Source organism: Dama dama, chromosome 25 (genome assembly GCF_033118175.1).
Source record: "Dama dama isolate Ldn47 chromosome 25, ASM3311817v1, whole genome shotgun sequence".
Lineage (NCBI taxonomy): Eukaryota > Metazoa > Chordata > Mammalia > Artiodactyla > Cervidae > Dama > Dama dama.
Window position 1 is genome coordinate 21,090,870 of NC_083705.1, and position 21,752 is coordinate 21,112,621.

General features: G+C 41.8%; 1 protein-coding gene across 1 annotated transcript in view; it reads right to left on the minus strand.

Moving 5' to 3' along the window:
- Positions 1–21,752, minus strand: part of LOC133046470 (microtubule-associated serine/threonine-protein kinase 4-like) — a 225,849-nt gene that overhangs the window by 25,602 nt on the left and 178,495 nt on the right. The window contains exon 3 of the mRNA XM_061129302.1: positions 2,080–2,262. Within this exon, the coding sequence (XP_060985285.1) occupies positions 2,080–2,262 (183 nt within the window). The remainder of the gene's footprint in view (positions 1–2,079; positions 2,263–21,752) is intronic.

A 21,752-nucleotide genomic window follows, 5' to 3' on the forward strand; every position in this document is an offset into this window, starting at 1 on the left:
TATCTTAGGTCACCTGACATGTGTTTTATCAATGAATCAATCAGTTTCTATTCTGAGTACATAACTACCAGTATTAGACACATTACTTTGTGGCAGTGTTGTTTTAATTAGGATGATTTACTTGGCAATAAACATACATATCTATTTACATGTAAGAATAATATTGTAGTGGCCCCCAAAGCACTTCTGTTTAAAAAAAAATAAAATCACTGATTGTGAGGAATTTTCTTCTTTCCTTAAAAAGTAAAGGCTTACAGTAAAATAAGCTTTTAATAAAATTTCTCAAGAAGGAAAAGTAACTTTGAACTTGGGGATGGGATGGGGAAAATGCTAAAATGTATCATTTAACTGAACTTTATTTAAAAATAAGTCCCCAAATTTTCCTGAGAAGATACATTTTGATTTAAAGATCATAGTCAATTTTGAAGTCATAAAATATCCTCAAAGAAACTTTTCAGGGATAATTCTCCACTATGTTCTGAATCTTTGTGATTCTGAAACTAGAAACAGTGAATTTCAATGCTGAATTCCAGAGACTGTTTAATAGGTTGTTTCGTCTTGCAGTTTGCCAATGAGCTAATAAAATCTAAGAAACTAAGCAACATGCTTAAATGTATATAGCTACCTAACGACAAAAGCAGGATTAGAGGTTAGACCTAAATCAGATCTCTCTACATTACTGAATGATTTCCAAATATCTCACATAATTTATTATCAATGTATAAAATTATAAGGCACTGACATATCATTTGCATCACCATCAGTAAAAGATATTTCAAAATCTATTCCTATACCATAAAACCCCAGCACTAATGCAAAAGCAACCTGTAAAGACCTCTAGGCTGTGCCAAAGGTTAAAGTTGAAAAGTAATGGTCCCACTGGAAAACAAAATTCTAGTAAGCATCATGGTTAAAAATAAAAGTCTATATTACTTTTTTTTTTAAAGGAGTGTAGGAGCCCATGCTGCTAACAAATGCATAAATATTTATGCCATGTGCCAACCTGTAGGTGTAGAGAATGTGCTGGAGCTGAAAATAATAACCATTTTCAATGATTCTAGAAGAGAAGGATCCAGGCAAGAATCACCAATGAATATGGAATCCAAAGGAAAGTTTTGATGAGAAGAAACATGCTTGGATGGCCTCAAAGTGTCCCCCTGCCAAAGGCTTATTGACTGTAAGAGAAAAGTTCTAACTACGTGGAGAAACTGGCCAATGCCTTGTCTGGGTGAAAAAAACTAACATCATAATGATGGGCAGATGGACATACCATCACCTGCCCATGGCATGACCTGAAAGGATACAACATCACCAATGTCACATTCTGGGCCGGAATGCATAACCCAAAGCTCACTGTAAGGAAACATCAGACACACCAGACATTGTAATATGAGGAATATTCCTTTAAGAAATGGGGTGGGGATGTCACATAGTCTTAAAACTGTCAGTGTCATAAAAGGCAAACAAACACTGGGCAAAGTTTCCAGATTAAAGGATAATTCAGTACAATACATGACCGCAGACTGGATCCTCTACTGAAGAAGGGAAAATACTGTATAGGGACAATTGATAAAAATGAAATACAGATGGCAGAGCAGATGAAAGACTTCTTTCATGCATAAATTTAATGAAGTTACCTGTGATAACAAGAGGCCATGATATATATATAACCTACTCTCAAAGAGTTCAAAACATTTTATGTGAGTGTGTATACATATTCACGGGGAGAGAAAACAAACAGTAGAGCAAATAGGCAAGAGTTAATACTTAAACCCAGGCAAAGGATCGGCTGGCACTGTATTTGTCTTATTCTCGCAACTTTCCTGTAAGTTTGAAATTATTTTCAAATAAGTTTTTTTTTTTTAAAAAAAAGCTTAGAACCATTTTCATTTCTTTCAAGGGAAAAGTTCAGACAGAGTTAAGTTTACAAAATATTCCAACTTAGGTTGAGGGGGAGGATCTGGTAAAAACCAGCACGCCGGAAATCAAAAATTTCAGTGTTAAATCTGTGCTTAATATTAAATATAGGTTTAAGTTCATATCTAGAACAATAAACTCAATAAATTTAGACGTCCCTACGTTGGTGGTGAGACGGAGCAAACCTATCCAACCGCAGACAGAGCCCGGGGACACTCACCAGGCTGGCGGTGAGCGAGGGCGCCGACTGGCCCAGGGCCTGGCTGCGCATGCGCACGAGGTTGGACGTCTCCGCAGAGGTTGCCCAGGCTTGCCCCGCAGCCGGGTTTGGAAGGAGATACCTGCCTGTCGGGGATAAAAAGAAGGCAGTATGAGAAGTGGGCAGAAAGGCAGTGCTTCTGTAGAAATCCTTATATACCATTTCAGCCGTACATTACAATTATATTGTACAGCAGCCGGAAGCAGATTGTTTCAAGTCGGGAGATCCAGTTTTAAGTTTAGACCCGAAGTCACCACATAAACCCAGGTAAGTCTCTTCATCTCCACAATTTGTAGGGCAAGACGAAGGGTCTTGTTACTATGTTGAGGAGTTGAGAATATATATATATAAACACACACATACAAAGCATCCTCAGCATTGTAGAAATAAACATGTGCATTGAGAAATGTACTTTTTAAACATCTAATATGGAAAGTGAGATAGGAATGCACTAGAAAAGTGTCTACGAAGATCACGACCAACAGAAGGAGGAGTTGGGAGCCTTTCAAGGTGAAATGGGGCTGGTGCCCTTTTCTCCCAGCTTCTCTGTCTCTGAAGCTACTGGTGCTCATCCAGCTGTGTCCACAGGACAGATGATGGTACCCATTTGCATAAAGCAGGCCATTAATGTCATTGTAGGCTCACTGAGCAATCTACATCAGCCTTAAACTCGCATATATATGTGTATGTCTTTAAAAGTCAAACAGCTAAACCAACTCACATTGTATTACTTCTTCAGTACACAGATTAGACAAGTTATCAACACATAAGATATACACCTTCATGTTAGGATGGGCATGAATATTCATATAGTAATGAAGCTCAGTAGAAATAGAGACCCTGTTTGATATTTTGCTGTAGCACAGTAATTGGTCATTAGCAGGTACTCATTAAATATTTGTTGAATGATGAAAGAACAAGTGGGCACTTCTTTCCCAAAAAACACATGAAGACAATGAAAAGACAGTAACCAATCCATAGATTTTCCTCTACAGGCCGCATGTGTGGGGCCTCCAGCTTCATCCCTCCCAGATTCGTGAGGACTGTGGCCTGTGTGCCTGGTGACCCTGCAGCAGAAGGGACATTGTGCCCAGTTTCTCCCCAGCAGGTGTGTTCCTTATAAAAGAAACCCCATATCTTTCCTTAGGCATGCACTTCACAGGCACCCACTGGTTAATAACTATTGATATATAATAACAATTGAAATATGTATTAATATATTGAAATATATTAACTATTGAAATAAATTGAAATATATTAACATATTAAATGGGCTTCCCAGGTGGTACAGTGGTGAAGAATCCACCTGCCAACGCAGGAGACACAGGAGACGCAGGTTTGATCCCTGGGTCAGGAAGATCCTCTACAGGAGGAAATGGCAACCCACTCCAGTATTCTTTCCTGAAAAATTCCAGGGACAGAGGATCTTGGTGGGCTTCAACCCATGGGGTCGCAAAGAGTAGGTCACAACTGAGCATGCATGCACATACCATATTAAATGTGAAAATTCATATTTTATGGCAAGATGATAGTCTTTTACATACAAAAATGCTGACTGCCCATTCTGACCCCCCCAGACTAATTCCATCACTTATTCATGACCTTCTCCAAGCCTCAGGTTCCTCAGCTGTAAAACAGGGGTAAACTTACAGGGTGGTGCTAAAATCAAAAAAGAAAATACATCATATAATGAACGTTCAATAAATATAAACTTAAAAAAATAAACACAAAGAGCTATGCAACACATGAGGGATGGCAAGGTGAGCAAGAAATAAAATTTTGTTAAGCCACTGGAACAAATAATTAAATTAGGAAGCATTTACATAATGTTTATTATCCTGTCATAGGTTAGATTTTAGATGTTGTTATTCCTAGTCTCATTCTAGGAATCATATGAATGTTACAAATTGGAGGGTCTGATAGCACAACTCATGGGATATTTTATTCCTGCCTGGACCCCCATTAGTGTTAATAGGGAAAAGAGGACAACAGATGGATTTAAGGCAGTCATTAGAAGGCATCAACATTGTGCCATAGTTGGTAGTGATTACATCAAACTTTATACAAATTTTCTTTCTGATGACTACCAAGAGCCTCTGAAAAGTGTGTTGCTGCTGTATTCATGCATCATTTGCTGCCTACGATTTAAGAAAATTAGCATCTGTCAATGCATTATTCAGCTGCACAGGGTGGAAATTAATGGATAATACCATTCCCACTCTGTTGTAGGAGAGGTGAGCTTGCCTAGCAATCTGGCTGCTCTGTTTAAATGCTGCATCAAGCTTGTTGTTACAACTGGAACTTTGATCAGCTTTGTGTTTTTTGTAAACACACTGCTAAAATTCCAATATGCTTACTAAAACCTTTATTAGGTACTGTCTACTGATATAACTAGAAATTTAGAGGCAATAAAGAGAGGTCCATTTTAAAGCTGAAATCTGTTGGCCAGACTGAAACAAGAATTTGTCAAGCTTCAACCACAGAGGTGTGGGTTATTGGAATGGACTTTTTATACTGGTTATTGTCACTGTTTTGGTCACAGGGTCTTTACTCAACAGAGAGTAGAAAGATCTGCGACCTTTTAAGGTTATGTACAAAAATAAGTACATTACTAAGACTCAGATTGTACCTTGGTTCCATCTAGGTTACATATGGTCTTTTTCTTGGCATGAGTTTTCCTTTGTTTTCATCCTGAATTTCAAAAAAAAAAAAAAACAAAAAAAAACAAGAAGCAAGACCTCCATAAACACATGTCCTCAAACATGAGATGTATGCTTTCAAAGATGTATGCTTGAAGTATCCCTCTGAAGTAGGAAAATATCAGGTCAGCAACAAATTCAGCAGAATGTCTATATAAAGAATTAAATATAGCCTCTGGAGACCTACTTTGGCATCAGAGAATAATGGTACCTGCCTAGATTTAAAAGCTTCCAGTAAGTTCTGTATCACCTGAAATGCAATACAGATTTAGCAGTCAGGCCATGATCTTACATTTTGGGTTACTTCTCTTGACTACAAATAGGACAGGAAAGGGAAAATAGACCTAGGAACTCTATATAACAAAGCAGTCTTGAGAAATGGCTTCTGGTGCTCAGTTATACATAAGAATGCTGGCAAAGTTTGATGATAATCTCTAAGGTTATAACCTGTAAGGTAGCCACCAGGAAGAAAGGGAAGCTCAGGTGGCCCGGGTGCTGCTCTCGAGGGTTTTGGTGAGGGGCAGGGGAGCCACAGAAGGGAGGAAAGGAGGATGCGGTGAGCATTACAGAGGCAAGAGCTGGGACCAAAAGAACAGTGGGGAGCTGGCCCTGTGCTGGTGCCACGGGCAGGCAGATGGGGCCACAGGCTCACATCTCTCATCCGTCAGCTTTCGTCTGGGGCTGTCACCAGGCTGCTGCTGACCTGAGCATCTACTGTAGCTCCACAGTAGCCCCCAGAAAGTTCACATCTACCACTTCACCCTCCCGCTGCCTACTGAAACCGCCCTTGCTAATTCCACTTTTGGGTATATACACACAAAAAGTGAAAGCCAGGACCCAAAACAGATGTTTGTAGCCCATGTTCAAAGCAGCATTATTCATAGTAGCTCAAAGGTGAAAACAACCCTAATGTCTATGGATGGATGAATGGATGGATAGATAACCAAATGTGGCATATACAAACAATGGATTATGACTTAGCCTTTGAAAGGAGAGAAACTGACACATTCTACAACATAGAGGAAATTTAAGGCATGCTAAGTAAAATAGGCCAGATACAAAAGAACACGTATTGTAACATATCATATGATTCCACTTATTGGAGGTCCCTGGAATAGTCAAATTCATTGAGATACAAAGTTTAACACTGGTTACTAGAGGGCTGGGGGGTGGGGGTGGGTGGTGCAGCGGAGGGGAATGGGACAATATTGTTTAATGAGTACAGAGTTTCAATTTGATGAAAAACTTCTGGAGATGGATAGTGGTGATTGTTGCACAACAATACGAAAGTACTTAATAATGCCACTGAACTGTATACTTAATATACTATAAAGTCTGAAAGGTTAAAATAACAAATTTTGTTATGTATATTTTCATACACATACACACCCTCCCTTGTCTAGCTAAAGCTATCATACCGTATATAGGAAGACATGAGGGAGTCCTTGTGTTGTCCAAAAGAAGGTATCTACAGTGAACTCCATCAGCACCTGCTTTCACAAATTATACTGTTTTTCAAGACCTCTCCAAACTTTCAAAATGGAGAGAGCTTAAAGACCGTGCTAAGACACTGACAGTACCTGGACAGAGTCCGTGAGTCAGCAGCCATCGCCCTACAGTGCACTCCATCATCATCATCAAGATATTCCTCTTTTATGCCCCATTGCTCAGCCCTAAACATCGGTTCCCGCATCATAGTGACTGCCGTTCTCACAGGCAATTACAGGCTCCTTTTATTCATCTTCAGCTGGGCTGCTGCAACATAGAGACACGGTCTCTTTCATCTTCCCTCTCACATGGGTGACTGACTTCCAATTTCTTGTCCCCACTGCAAAAGAATAACTATACCTAGACAGCATTGACAATGCTGCTAAATCATTCTTCTTAATGGCATAAATAAATATAATTTGAGAAACCAACAGACTTGTGACCAGGGAGGGATGAAGTTCACTGACTCCTATATTGAGCTGCTATTCTAGCCTTTAAAAAAATAAAAAAGTGTGTGTTGATTCACATAAGAAAAGTCCAAAGCGTAGGCATGACCCCAAGTCCTTGAAGACCTCACTGCCTACTAGCCAGGGATCTCCATCAACAGGAACTGAAAGCTGAATGAAGAGAGAACACACACTTTTGGGAAGGTTGGTTGTCACAGCACCATGATGCCAATGGGGTATCAAGGTCTGCTTCATATTAATCTCCCAATGCAGCAGTCAACTCCTGTTTTGCTACTAAGACTCAACCCCACCAGAGATGCCCAATTTCACTTCTTAGAATATTATCAGCAGCATTCTATATTAAACTCAGAATGGCAAGGCAACATTACTAACCACATGGACCTGATGAGGTGACAAGGTGCATGCACGCCAAGTTGCTTCACTCATGTCTGACTCTTTGGGATGCTATGGACTGTAGCCTGCCAGGCTCCTCTGTCCATGGGATTCTCTAGGCAAGAAGACTGGAGTAGATTAGCCATGCCCTCCTCCAGGGGATCTTCCCGACCCAGGGATAGAACCTGTGTCCTTTATGTCTCCTGCATCAGCAGGCAGGTTCTTTACCACTAGCGCCACCTGGGAAACCCGACAAAGTTAGGGGGACACTTCAAAAGGAAGCTTGTAGCAAGCAGAGCAAGTAGCAGATGCTAACTGATACAGCAAGCCCAGACTGAATAGGTCCATGACAAATATGTCAAGGAGTCTCTAAAGCCTATTTCCATACCATGAGAGAGCCAGGGACTGCAGAAAAATACCAGAACAATACACATCTACAGAAATCAAAGCCCCTGGACAAACCACAAGGCTATGCAGCAGCAACTCAAGCTGCCACTGCCGACTGCAGTTTTTAATCAAAAGTAACTTTGGAAAATGTGTCAAGATGACTCAACAGTACAGTGGTCTTTTCACCCCCAGTCACAAAGAGACACCCTGTTACCCTCACCGTTGAATGACAAAAGGGCAAAAATGCCAACACAGGGTCTATTTTTAAATGGAAACAATTCAGATCTACATTTAAAGAGAAATACACTTGGCCTCTTTTCTTTTCCCTTAACTTGTTCTGAAAGGAGAAATATTTCTTCTCATCTCCTGAGACTACCAAATTCTAATAAGGGAAGATATTAGGATCATATGAGTTAATACACAAAAAAGAGCTTAGTAAACTTCGGGGTTCCTCTTGTCTTTAGTACTTGACTGCTGCCTCTTGATGGACCAACACCTAGCAAATTCTCCCATCCTGCAGTGACAGCCAGCCCTTGCCAGCGACTCCCGCTTGCACCTTTCACGGGGTGGTTGTCTGGATTTAAAACTCCTATCAAAAAATACATAATGGTTTGACTGTAAGCTCTAGCTGTACAGACCAAAGGCTAACATGACAACTTCAAATTGATTTTTGAGGAAGTATTAAGTAGAGCTACCCTAATGAGAACATGGTAATAAGAATCTGACAGCAAGCAGCATGGCCTGCAGTGTCGGTGTGAGTGAGGGCACCCAGGAGCCGGGAGGGCATGGTGTCTGAGTGACTCCAGGCACGGGTCAGAGTGAACATCTGCAATCTCGCCTCCCTCCATCCTCGTATTGAAATATAATTCAGCAGAATGAATTGCTAGACATGTCTAAACCCCCTGGGAAATGACAGATATTGATGAATGCTGTTGGGAAGATATATGGAAGGAAACGGCAAATAAATAGAACCATTTTTTCTCAGAGTCATTTTGCGGATATGTGGAGCAGCTGTTAAAACTACTTGTCAGCTCCCCGTGCTCTCCTTGTCTTTCTCCTTCCTCACCCTCCTCTGCATTCTCTCCACCTTTCTAAACCCCCCCTGGAGGACCAGCATCCTGCTCTTTTTAAAATAATAATCACATTCATAAGAGCCATCTCCTTCTCCCCTATCATACTCTGGCTTCTCAACCAGCTAGTCCAACCCTTTCCAAAATTTCACTCCATTCGAACATGTTGGCTGCCCGCTCTGGTTCCTGGAAAGACAGCTGATTCTTGAACAACACAGGCTGGAATGGCACAGTTCCACTTCCTTGTGGATTTTTTTTCAATGATCAATATTATAGTTCTGCCCAAACTCTGAAGGGTTCAATCTGCAGATATGGAACCATGGCTGGAGGGAACCATGGTTACAGAGGGTTGGCTTTAAGTTGCATGAGGATTTTTGACTTTGCAGAAGGTTGGCATCCTCAACCACTTCATTGTTTGAGGGTCAACTGTACTTTTAATTTTTAAACTCATGAAATGAAATGGCTGAATTCAAATCCACTAGCCTTTGGCTCCAGTCATAAAGCTAAAATCTAAAATTCAAAGCCTAATTACTGCCATGCAGTAGATGCATGACCTTGTTAACTTCATAAGCCTCAATTTCCCATAAATGCTCTGTAATATGGACATGACTGACCAACATCTTGGGGTGACTGTGAGGACATAGAATGTAAATTGAGAGCCTGTTAGACCATCTGGCAAACAGAAGGCCCACAATAAACAATGGCTTATTACCCTCTCTACTTTCCATTGCTAAACAACTCTTCCTGCAAAGGGCACTCCTCCTCAGTGTCATCCTCAAACTGGATCAGATTTTCTGCAGCTCAGGGCCCTTTGGCGTATCTGGCTCTTATTTCATTCACCAAGTGAGCTCAAGAGCACAGAGTGGGAAACCGGTCAGGCAGGGATTTGCACCCAGGTTTCACCATTTATTCGCTGGAAACCCTTGATAAATGACTTTCCCTCTCTGAGCTTCCATGCCCAGCCCTCAGGTGGGGATGCTTGTAGGTAACACATATCAAGTGCCCAGTGGGTGTTGAACACACACACTATGTGTTCCGTGCTGGCTCGGGTCCCCTCCAGGATGCTTTATCCATTTTGGTATCGTTGGCATTGAATCCACAGCCAGGGCACTTCTAGCCTTACCTTCCCCCATCAACCACCTGCTTCTATGGTCTGCCTGTGTATAGAGTGCCATTTATTTCTGTACACAGTGTGCTTTCCTGCACTGGAAACTCAGTCAGCTGGAACCGTATCTCATCTGTCTTTGTAGTCCCACATTGCACCTAGTACACAGAACCTACTGAAGTTTTTACAGGATCACATTCTTATGTCTGTGCATATTAACTCTCCATTCTGTCTCTCATTTATATTTCTCCCAAGGATCAGATTTTTCCATCTTTGTTTAAATCCCTGTTGCCTCAAATAGGAAAAGACCCTGATGCTGGGAAAGACAGAAGGCAGGAAGAGAAGGGGACGATAAAGGATGGCATCACTAATTCAATGGATGCGAGTTTGGGCAAACTCCAGGAGATGGTGAAGGATAGGGAAGCCTGGTGTGCTGCAGTCCATGGGGTTGCAAAGAATCAGATGCAACTGAACAACATTACCTTACATATTCAAATGGGGTTCAGCTGTTTGTTTTGTAACCATAACAATAGTGAAAAGGCTCAGCAGCATTAAAACGATACAAAAACATCATGTCACTTCTCCTGGCTTTGATTTTCTCTTCTAAAACCCTTCTCCAAAAGGATCTGACACCACCACAAAATACTGTCTGTTTCCAAAGCAAACTGATGAACCCATGAGAACAATTTGTACTCAGTAACTTACTTTTTGGAGAAATTAAGAATCCTACTCAGTAACATTCCTTTGCATGCTAAGATGCTTTGATTGACACACCCAAATGTCACTGGCATCCTGAGATGGTAAACATTCTGACAACTGCCCTATATCTAAACAGTTATGAGAGAGGCCAGGGAGGAATTGGGGATCGAGAGCTTTCCAAGAGAAACAAAAAGAACAAAGGCAGCCACAGAGACAAAATAAACTCCATATGACAATCTAAGCAAAAACTTCCAGACAAGTCCAAATTTCCTAACAAGTTTTATAGTTTTACAAGGAAACATTTATATTCAATCTAATTCACTTACCAGTGTATTTCCAAATATATTTCTTTGGAACAGTTTCTAGTTTTATGCTGGTTTTTGTTCCAAACAGAATTCAAATTCTTCCTCCTGAATGTCTATGCATGCTTCCTAAAGAATATACTATTCTTGTCTTAAAAAAGTCTTTGTTGATACTGGTTAATGAATAAACAGAAAATCTAAGACACAACTGTAAAATTTCCCTCCAAATACTGCATAGTAGATCTCCTCCAGCACTTTCAAATGACAGTTTATTAAAAGGCCCTATTTCTGGGATGGGAGATATCAATCAAGGACTAATCAATCTTCCCCAAACTTTTTGGCACCAGGGACTGGTCTCGAGGATGACAACTTTCCCATAGACTGGTGTGAGGTAGGGGGAGATGATTTCGAGATGATTCAAGTGCATTATATTTACTGTGTACTTCATTTCTGTTATTATCACATTAGCTCCACCTCAGATCATCAGGCATTAGATCCTGGAGGTTGGGGACCCCTAGACTCTATAACCCTTATTAGGAAAGTTGATGTCTGTTCTAGCTGGTTTAAAAGCAATAGGATTTAGGAAACACTGTCATCCAAACTATAGCCCTACGCCCCAAATTAAATTCTAACAAGTCACTTAGTGCCTTGCAAAACATAGCATTGCCCTTGTTTTTAAGAAGAGAGAAATTTAAGCCAGGATTAGCCTCATGAATGCTTCAAGCACTGTTTGGAAATTAATGACCAGTGTAGGGTTGGAATTCAGCCTTTCTATTTCTAGTCAATTATTTAGCCCCTGACTTCTTCTGAAAGTTCAGGTGACATTACGTAGCCCTGAATTCCAGGGTCAGTGCTTCATGTCTTAAAGTAACAGTATCACTAGCCTGTTTAACATTCCTTTTTAGGGAATTCAGTCATGCATGCTTATGAGGAAATCTGTGCTCTGGGGCTCAGGTTGGGGGCAGGTAGCCATTTGGTTGTTCCAGTCATCCTCCAAACTGTCATCTCTCAAGACTGAGAGCCTGATTGTTTCCTTCCAGTCATTCATTAAATGCATTTAATTTCCTACTGTTTGAGTTCACAGAGAACAGTGTGACTGCTGAAAGATCGGCAGTGGGCATATACACACAGACTTTCACACACTGATACATCAGATCCACTTATGGTTGGCTACAAAGATGGTCCTGTCTGCAAGTGACCTGTCTCCAAATAAAGGAAGGGAAGTGGGACATGAGAAAGGATAGTGTACTAATGTCCATGTGTAAGGCCTCAGCCTCTTGCCTCTTCTACCATGCATGTACCTATGAGACAACATCTCTCATAAAAGCCTCAGGACAGACCCTTGCTGTAGTTACTGATAGAGTTACCAGATTTTAGAAAAATATAGGATGCCCAAGTAAACTGAAATGCAAATAAATCTGAATATACACACTCCAAACGTTACACCGGCCACCTCTGTGCTAAAAATATTATTCCTTGTCTCTCTAAAATTAAAATTTAACTTAATGTCATGTATTTTATCTGGTGACCCTATTTCCTGAACACTTAGGATTAGCAATGCAGGAGGATTTTTATGAGGGTACAGAAAAAGGAAATCTATTAAGTAGTAAAAGGGACGATAGGTACACCAATAATCGAAAATCAAAAGTAATCCACCCTGGAAGAAAAGAACAATGTAAGATGGTAACAGGAAAGATAGAGTGAAAGTGTGGCTGTGAAACTGATGGTTCGAAATGGAATGTGAATGCAACAAAGAATTGTGAACTTCATCTCCCTGTTTTGTACACTGGAGATGGGGGACTCATTGCTCCGAGTCTGTGCAAGTATCACCTACCATTATTTTTCTATTATTTCTACATACCAGTGCAGACAAAAGCTAGCAAAGTGGTGTGAAAACAAAACAATAAAAATACTTTGCACTGAGATTCCTGGCAACCAAAACAAAGACAGAAGCACAGTAAGAAACCCAACTCTCACTACTCAGCAAAAGAAATAATTCAAATTTATCAGACCAAGTTAACCCCCCTTTCCTTGTTCTGAGCTTAGAGCAATTTGTTTCTGAGGTTTTCATAAAAAGGCAATGACATACGTAATGCTCACTGTTGTCTAGAGTACTTTAGGGCAAAAATGCAGGTGCATCTTACATTATGCAACACTAAATAAAAACTAAGGATGCAATGTTGTGTGTACACGTGTGCATGTGAGTGCATAAGTCTCCTTTACAGGGACTTGTAAACTGGGAGGCCTGGTGCGCTGCGATTCACGGGGTTGCAAAGAGTTGGACACGACTGAGCGACTGAACTGAACTGAACTGAAGGTACCTTAAACGAATTCTTCAAAAAATTCTTCTTCAAGCCTAAATTGGTGCAGTGATAATGATTTACACAGTGGTCATGACTCCACCTGTGTTCTTATTCAGAAAAAGAGAAACAGACTTTTAAATGGTACTGTTTTTCTCTTTTCAAAAGTTTTACCCCCCCAGGGATCAGGTCAGCAAGGAGTTAAAAAACAAGGAAGAGGCTTACTTTCAGCTCTCCCTTCAGGCCTGAATGGGATGCAGGGGCCTGAGACAGTACTGTCAAAAAACAGAGAAATGATCTGGCTAGGCAGACACAAGAAAATAAATTTAGCCCTGACAATATGCATTGATTAAGTACTTGAATGACAACACAACATGACAATGACAAATGCAGGCTACCACCACCAGGGTCATTAACACATCAGAAACACTAATTTTTATCAATCTTTAAACATCCCGGTTGGTGGCATTTGCATTTCTTTGCCTACTCTTGTTCCTGTGGAGATGACAAAAAGTCAGCTTCATTTTCAGTTTCCATCCAGGAAGTTAAAAATAAGTCTACATTCCTGATCTTTGATTAGCCAGTGAAAATGAGTTTTAAACAGGAGATGGATGGCCTGGTGTGCTCAGTCTCAGAGGACTGAACATGACTGCCACCAGGGAAGGAGGTGGGCTTCCCCACTCAACAGTGGGGCCAGGATCTAAGTGTGACGTGAGAAAATGAAGCAAATCAGTGTCTGCAAAGACTCCCACTATTCCTCCTCTTGGGAGCTAAAAGCATTTACTACTTAAACTCCAAGGGACCTTGAAAGTGTCTGGTTCAATGCACTTATTTTACAAAGGAGAAGACTGAGAACCAGAAATGAAGGCACAGCTATGAGCAATTGACGTGGGAGCAGAATCTAAGCCTCAGATCCCCATTTCAGGCTCTTCTCGTCACACCCTGAAAAATCAGTGCAGATGCTGAGACACTGTCCCCAGCCAGACAAGTCCCTTGCTTCCCCATCTTTACACCCCATCAGTGTGAGTCAGGTGTTCCATTCTCCTTCATATCTGTGTCTCCCCTGTCACTATGTATTGTAGCCAACTGCCATGCCTGTGTCTTCCAGAGGACTGAGGTGTGGCCTGACTTATTGATTCCAGCACATGTGCAACCGGTTAGCGCCCACACGCACCTTCGTGCAGTGGCACTGCAGTTAGATTGTGTATGAGAAGTTAGTTAGTTAGTGCCACTGTATAAGAAGTTAGTTAGTTAGTGCCACTGTATAAGAAGACATCACCGCAAGAGCTGGCTACCTATGTCCAACTTCACACCTGGGTACCAGTGTGGCGGGAAATGGCAGCCCCCACCATTTTCATTGTCTTCCCCAACCTTACCTTCCCCTGACTAATAACTCAAAGAGTGCTATATGTGGGATTTAATAATCAATACTAATTTTCCATTGTTTAAATTCGTAACTTCATATTCTCAACTGTGATACAATTCATTCAACTTCTGTGACTTTCTCATATATGCTAAAGAGTCACAGGGGTCTAAAATTGCTTCACCTCCTAAAAACAACATACATACAAAACAAAACTGTATATATATCCAAGTTATGTGTGTGTGTGTTTATATATATATATATATTCCAACTGCATATATTCAAAACTTGGAATCAGCATGCTTCTCAGAACCTACAAGTACACAAAGCATGAAGGAGAGGAAAACCATGTCCAGCCATGCTCAGGCCTCAGTCTACCCTATCAGTTAAACAGATTCTCAGGGATGTACTGAAAAAAAAGGAAAAAAAAAAAAACTGGAGAGAAAAAAAGAGAATATGATTATGCCCCTTCAAAAAATTCAATCCCTCAATAAAAAACCTGAAATCAATTTTCTATTCTAAAAATATTTTTAGGAAAAAGCAACTTAAATTTTTTATATATGGATTCAATAAATTCATTTTTTTCAATTGGGAATAACCCAAAGTCCATCATTTACAGAATCACACTTGACTATAAGAAATAAGGGGGAAAGACCGAGAAAACTGGGAGAGGAATTGGGAGAGAGATAAACAGCTTGGGGACCTAGTTCATGCATCTGTGGTTAGTTCTGTTAAGCTTCTTCATTAGTCTAATTGGTACAGAGAACTTCCTAATATAAATACATTTGGACACACACAACCTTTAAAATAACGCCAGCAAAAACTTTAAAGGACCACTAGGCACTCTCTTCTTTGGGGTTACTTTGAAGAATTTCAGTCACTGTTTTTGATCACATCCGACATACCCAGTAAGGTCCAGAATGACATTTTGCAGGTGATCACAGTTTAGCTCTATCTCAGTATGCAACTGATGTTCCTACGCTAGCATTCTTGGAATTCTATGTCACAATGATTTAAGGCCCAAGCTACTTTTTGCCTCACAGAAGGCACTCCAAGAAACTTAAGAGAAATCAGATCTTCTGGCAACAATCTGTTCTTAACACTTGGGACTAATTTTAAGTCCTTCAAACTCTATCTGGTACAGAACTGGACAAAGGACTGCTGAAGAGCTGGATTTGCTGATGGAGCAGAGCTGCCAGTCCTCTCTGGAGTTCCTGCATGCAAAAAAAGCAAATAGCTCAGCCTCTCATCTGACTCTTGGTATACAAGCAACACATTCGAGTCCTCAAGTCCTCACGCAGGCTCTTCCTTCGGTTCTCCTCTCATCCCTGACATCACTTCCTGTGATGCCATCAGTGGTGCAAAATGTCTGAAGGAGAGAACTGAGCCTCAAATAGGACTCTGCAGCCGGGCTCTGAACAAGGAGGCCGCTTGGCAATCCCCAAGTAGCAGGAATAACCAAAGTCCATTGTTTATAGAATCACACTTGAACACGAGAATGGGGAGAGAGAGAGAGAAAAAGAAACAGATAACTGGGAGAGAGACTGGAAGAGAGAGAAACTGCTATGGGACCCTAGCAGGACTTGGGACCCGCCATGTGATGCTTCCCCCCACCCCCGTCACTAGGAGCCATGGCTCATGGGTAGGCCATCTGCATGGATGATGAGCTGCAGCAGAAGGCCCCTGACAGCCAGCCACGGGGAGGCAGCATCTGCCAAAGGAGTGGGCTAACAGCTGTGAGCCCCATTAAGTAGGAGTCTCAGGAGAGCTTCCTACTCCGATATGGAGAGACTGCAAACACAGCATACACGGAAATCACCATCTTCCATTTAGAACACCTAGATAGAAAATAAAATATCCAGACAAACTGACAATGGGCAGTGAAGACAGCAAGTGATTTTGGGTTTGTTTGTTTTTTAAAAAGAGTATAGTTGCTTTACAATGCTGTGTTAATTTCTGCTATACAACACAGTGAATCAGCTACATGTACACAGCTGTATGTAATCAACTATGTGTATACACACCCCCTCTGTCTTAGACCTCCTCCCTCCTACCCACCCCCCCATCCCACTATACAGGACAGAATGAAGGTTCCTTAAGAAACCAAAAATAGAACTACCAGCAAGTGATTTTTTTTTTTAATTTTTATTTATTTATTTTTTTTCCAGCAAGTGATTTTTAAAGGCTACTGAAAATCACGCACCCTCACCAAAAAGAAGATGCTAATGGATTTGCCTTTTGATTGTTCAGTGACTCAGAAAAATAGTTAGAGATACTCTCCAGCCTCATAAACCATTGTTGATGAAGTACACAACGTTACAATCTCTAAAACAGAACACTAAAGCAACTGAAAAGAATTCCAGCCCCCAGTTATATGCCCTCTAAGTAGAAAATTTGTAAGTATTGAGAAATAGTAAAACAAATAGAAGCAGGATGTTTTTAAGCCACTATAATCTTAAGTATGAATGATCTGGGTTCCTTTTCCTGTTGGCCAATGGCCAAGAGCGCAAATCAAGAGTATCATGAGAACATCATTCACAACAACTGTAAAGACTTTTGCCCTTTGAACATTTTAAACTTGCCAGATTTCAGCATGTTAACGTACCAGTCATCCTTCACAGGCTGGCTAAGTTGAACAGCCTACCCACTGCTCAGGCTACACCACCATCACACTTCCAAGCTCCCATGGGCTTTGGCTCTACCCCTGGGAAATCCCACGATGGGCAGCAAAACTCCCCTCCCCGACTCTTACACAGCTCAGCTCCCTCCCCTCTCCCCATGGCTCTCCTGGGTGACCACGCCCCAGGCCTCTCTGCTATGTTCTGTGGGACTATGTTCCCAGTTCAAAAATTTCCCTGGTGTCTTAAACTTTCCCTCAAACACGTACACAGACTTCACTTTCATGATTGAAGACCTTATATGGGCTGCCAGTGCTTCCAAGAAATCCTACTTCATTTATAGCTCCCCTTCCTATTCTCTAAGACCATTTCAGATTTGCTTCTCTTGTCAGTTCCCATATAACCCTCCCCAAACCCACCCAGATATCTCATCAGGCACTGAGAAGTGAAGGCGCTAAATCAACTAAACTACCTGCTTTTTATGAAAAGAAAATTTATTAAAATCACTTATCTGAAAAGGACATATTTTAAAATTAAACCTATTTTGAAGTAACTGTAGGTTCACATGCAATTGTGAGAAATAATGCAGAGAGACGCCAGATAGTCTTTACCCAGTTTCCCTCAATAGTAACATCTCTATGCCTGCCCTGCAAATATGTGAAATAGATAGTAGTAAGAAGTTACTGTAATCCCAGAGAGCTCAGCTCCATGCTCTGTGATGACCTAAAGGGCTGGGAGGGAGGTCCAGTGAGGGATATATGTATACACATAGCTGATTCACTTCCTTGTACAGCAGAAATTAACACATTGTATGTAAAGCAACTATACCCCAATTTAAAAAATGGTAACATCTTAAAAAACTGTAGTGTACAACCACAGCCAGGATAATGACATTGATACAGTCAAGATCTAGAACATCTTCACCACTGCAGAATTCCTCATGTTGCCAGTTCATAGCCACACCTACTTCCCTCCCATGACCTCCTCAAGTCTCAGCAACCTCTAATTGGTAATTGGTCCTCTGCTTCTACAATTTTGCAATTTCAAGAATATTGTATAGAAATGAAATTACATAGCATGTAACCTCTTTTTTTTTTTTTTAGTTCTACCAACCCTTCTTCCTCCACCCCTCTCACTTGTGTGTGCTCAGTCATGTGACCCCATGGGCTGCAGAACCTCCAGGCTCTTCTGTTCATGGTATCTTCCAGGCAAGAATACTAGAGTGGACTGCCATTTCCTTCTTCTATTTCTTTGTTTCTTTCTTTCTTTTTTTAACTCAGCATGACTCTCTGGAGATTCACCCAGGTTGTCACATGCTTGATGTGGATGAAGAATGTCACCTTCCTTATCAGTAAACGAAGGATGTTACTGCCACTGCAGCTGCCGCCCAACTGTGCTCCCTGAGGGAATTCAGGGTGGAGAAGAGGACACTGGCCCTAGATAGTTAAGGTGCATATCAAAGGAATAATTTCAATGAGCCCAGAATCTTGCATCTTCCCACAGACAAGTGCCAAATGCATTAACTTGAGATGCGTGTTTTTCTGGAATTAACACTAATTGTTTGATGTCCCTGCTACCAGTTTTTGTTGTTGTTTCCAAAAACTCCTCAATATCCTGGCTTCTTCCTTACCTCTTCGGAGCAGTCTGAGAGGCTGGTTTAAGTCCTCAGCAAGTCCACTGAATAAAATATCATTCTCAACTTTCAGGTTGTGTGTTTTTTCCGGTAAACAATCGGTAGTTCGTTCCTTTTTATTACTGAGTAGTATTTCATGGTGCGTGTGCTGTGCTTAGTTGTTGAGTCGCATAGGATTCTTTTTGACCCCATGGACTGTAGCCTGCTAGGCTCTTCCGTCCATGGGGATTCTCTAGGCAAGAATACTGGAGTGGGTTGCCATGCCCTCCTCCAGGGGATCTTCCCAACCCAGGGATTGAACCCACGTCTCTTATATTGCAGTCAGACTCTTTACCATCTGAGCCATCAGGGAATCCCATTTCATGGTATGGCTGTCCCTAAACTACCTGCTTTTGCATCCATTTTCTCCTCCTTCCTCCTATGATGACGAAGGAAGCACCTCTCTCTCTACAAAGGCCAACCGTTTTACATGTGCTCTGGACACCCTGCCGGGTGCTTTCAAATCACTTCACCTCTCTGGCTGTCATCTCTTCTGAACCATTCTCAACACCTTACAAACATACTTGCCTGGTTCCCACATCAAGATGGCCCCCTCTGTCCCCTCATATCCTTCAGGTCATACCCATTCTCTCTAGTCTCTTACACTGCACAACTTCTCAAAAGAGCTATCTGCACTCTCATCAACATGTTGGTTACCCCGAGGTCCTTCATTGCCATTTGCTCCTAAGCTCGTTCACTCTAAGTTTTATCCACACTTCATCAAAATATGACTCTCCACTTCTGTTACTGCACAGTCCTCTCCAGACATTCCAATTTAACGTGCCTCATAGGCATTTCAGAACTAATGTACTGAAAACTAAGTTAATCACACTCAATTTCTTTATTAAAATCCATTTCTCAGTCTCCCCTGCCTCTTGTTTAGCTGGCCTCAGAGACAACAATTCCAGCAGGGTCCATATAGCACTCCCCCAATTCCGGTACTAGTCTTAAATAGCCCAGGCTTCCCTGGTGGTTCAGACCATAAAGAATCTGTCTGCAATGCAGGAGACCTGGGTTCAATCCCTGGGTGGGGAAGATCCCCTTGAGGAGGGAATGACAACCCACTCCAGAATTCTTATCTGGAGAATTCCATGAGCAAGGAGCCTGGCAGGCTACAGTTCATGGAGTCACACAGAGTCAGATATGAATCAGTGACTAACACTTAACCTGGAGAAGGAAATGGCAACCCACTCCAGTATTCTTGCCTGGAAAATCCCATGGACGGAGGAGCCTGGTAGGGCTACAGTCCATGGGGTTGCAAAGAGTTGGACATGACTGAGCAACTTCACTTTTCTTTTCCTATGCAAGGGGAAAGTGAAAGTCGCTCAGTTGTGTCCGACTCTTTGCGACCCCATGAACTCTACAGTCCATGGAATTCTCCAGACCAGGATACTGGAGTGGGTAGCCTTTCCCTTCTCCAGGGGATCTTCCCAACCCAGGGATTGAACCCAGGTCTCCCACATTGCAAGTGGATTCTTTACCATGCCTCTTGAGAAACTTATATGCAGGTCAGGAAGCAACAGTTAGAACTGGACATGGAACAACAGACTGGTTCCAAATAGGAAAAGGAGTATATCAAGGCTGTATATTGTCACCCTGCTTATTCAACTTATATACAGAGTACATCATGAGAAACGTTGAGCTGGAAGAAGCACAAGCTGGAATCAAGATTGCCAGGAGAAATATCAATAACCTCAGATATGCAGATGACACCACCCTTATGACAGAAAGTGGAGAGGAACTAAAAAGCCTTTTGATGGAAGTGAAAGAGGAGAGTGAAAGAGTTGGCTTAAAGCTCAACATTCAGAAAACTAAGATCATGGCATCTGGTCCCATCACTTCATAGGAAATAGATGGAGAAACAGTGGAAACCATGTCAGACTTTATTTTTCTGGGCTCCAAAATCACTGCAGATGGTGATTGCAGCCATGAAATTAAAAGACGCTTGCTCCTTGGAAGGAAAGTTATGACCAACCTAGATAGCATATTAAAAAGCAGAGACATTACTTTGCCAGCAAAGGTCCATCTGCTCAAGGCTATGGTTTTTCCAGTGGTCACGTATGGCTGTGAGAGTTGGACTATAAAGAAAGCTGAGTGTCAAAAAATTGATGCTTCTGAACTGTGGTGTTGGAGAAGACTCTTGAGAGTCCCTTGGACTGCAAGGGGATCCAACCAGTCCATCCTGAAGTCCTGGGTGTTCATTGGAAGGACTGATGCTGAAGTTGAAACTCCAGTACTTTGGCCACCTCATGCAAAGAGTTGATTCATTGGAAAAGACCCTGATGCTGGGAGGGATTGGGGGCAGGAGGCGAAGGGGACGACAGAGGATGAGATGGCTGAATGGCATCCCCGACTTGATGGACATGAGTTTGAGTGGACGCCGGGAGTTGGTGATGGACAGGGGGGCCTGGCGTGCTTCAATTCATGGGGTCGCAAAGAGTCAGACACGACTGAGCAACCGAACTGAACTGAACTGAGTGCAAGGGGATCTTGTTAAATGAATGGGAATAGAAATACAGCGTGTCTCTTCCAGGATGGGACTTCTAGCAAGAAAGGTTTTTCTTCTCTCTCGTTCCACTTCTACCAGCTAGAAACAGAGTATCTCAAGGCCATAAAAGAAGAAACAAAGCAGAAGGTGGAAGGCATGTGGGACCCTGACTCTTCAGGTGCTTCCCAGGTGGCACCGTGGTAAAGAATCCACTTGCCAATGCAGGAGATACAAAAGACATGGGTTCAATCCCCGGGTCAGGAAGATGCCCTGGAAGAGGAAATAGCAACCCACTCTAGTATTCTTGCCTGGAAAATCCCAAGGTCAGAGGAGCTTGGCGGGCTACAATCCAGAGGGGTTGTACAGAGTCAGACACAACTGAGCATGAACTCATCAAGAGGAGAGAGCAGCCTGATAACCCGAAAAACTTATATGAGCTAGAAATATGTGACTACTGTGTTAAGCCCCAGAAATACCTTGGTTTGCTTGCTGTAGCATGTGGTATTATCCTAATATACACCATTTGTACATAGGCATTCTTTTTAT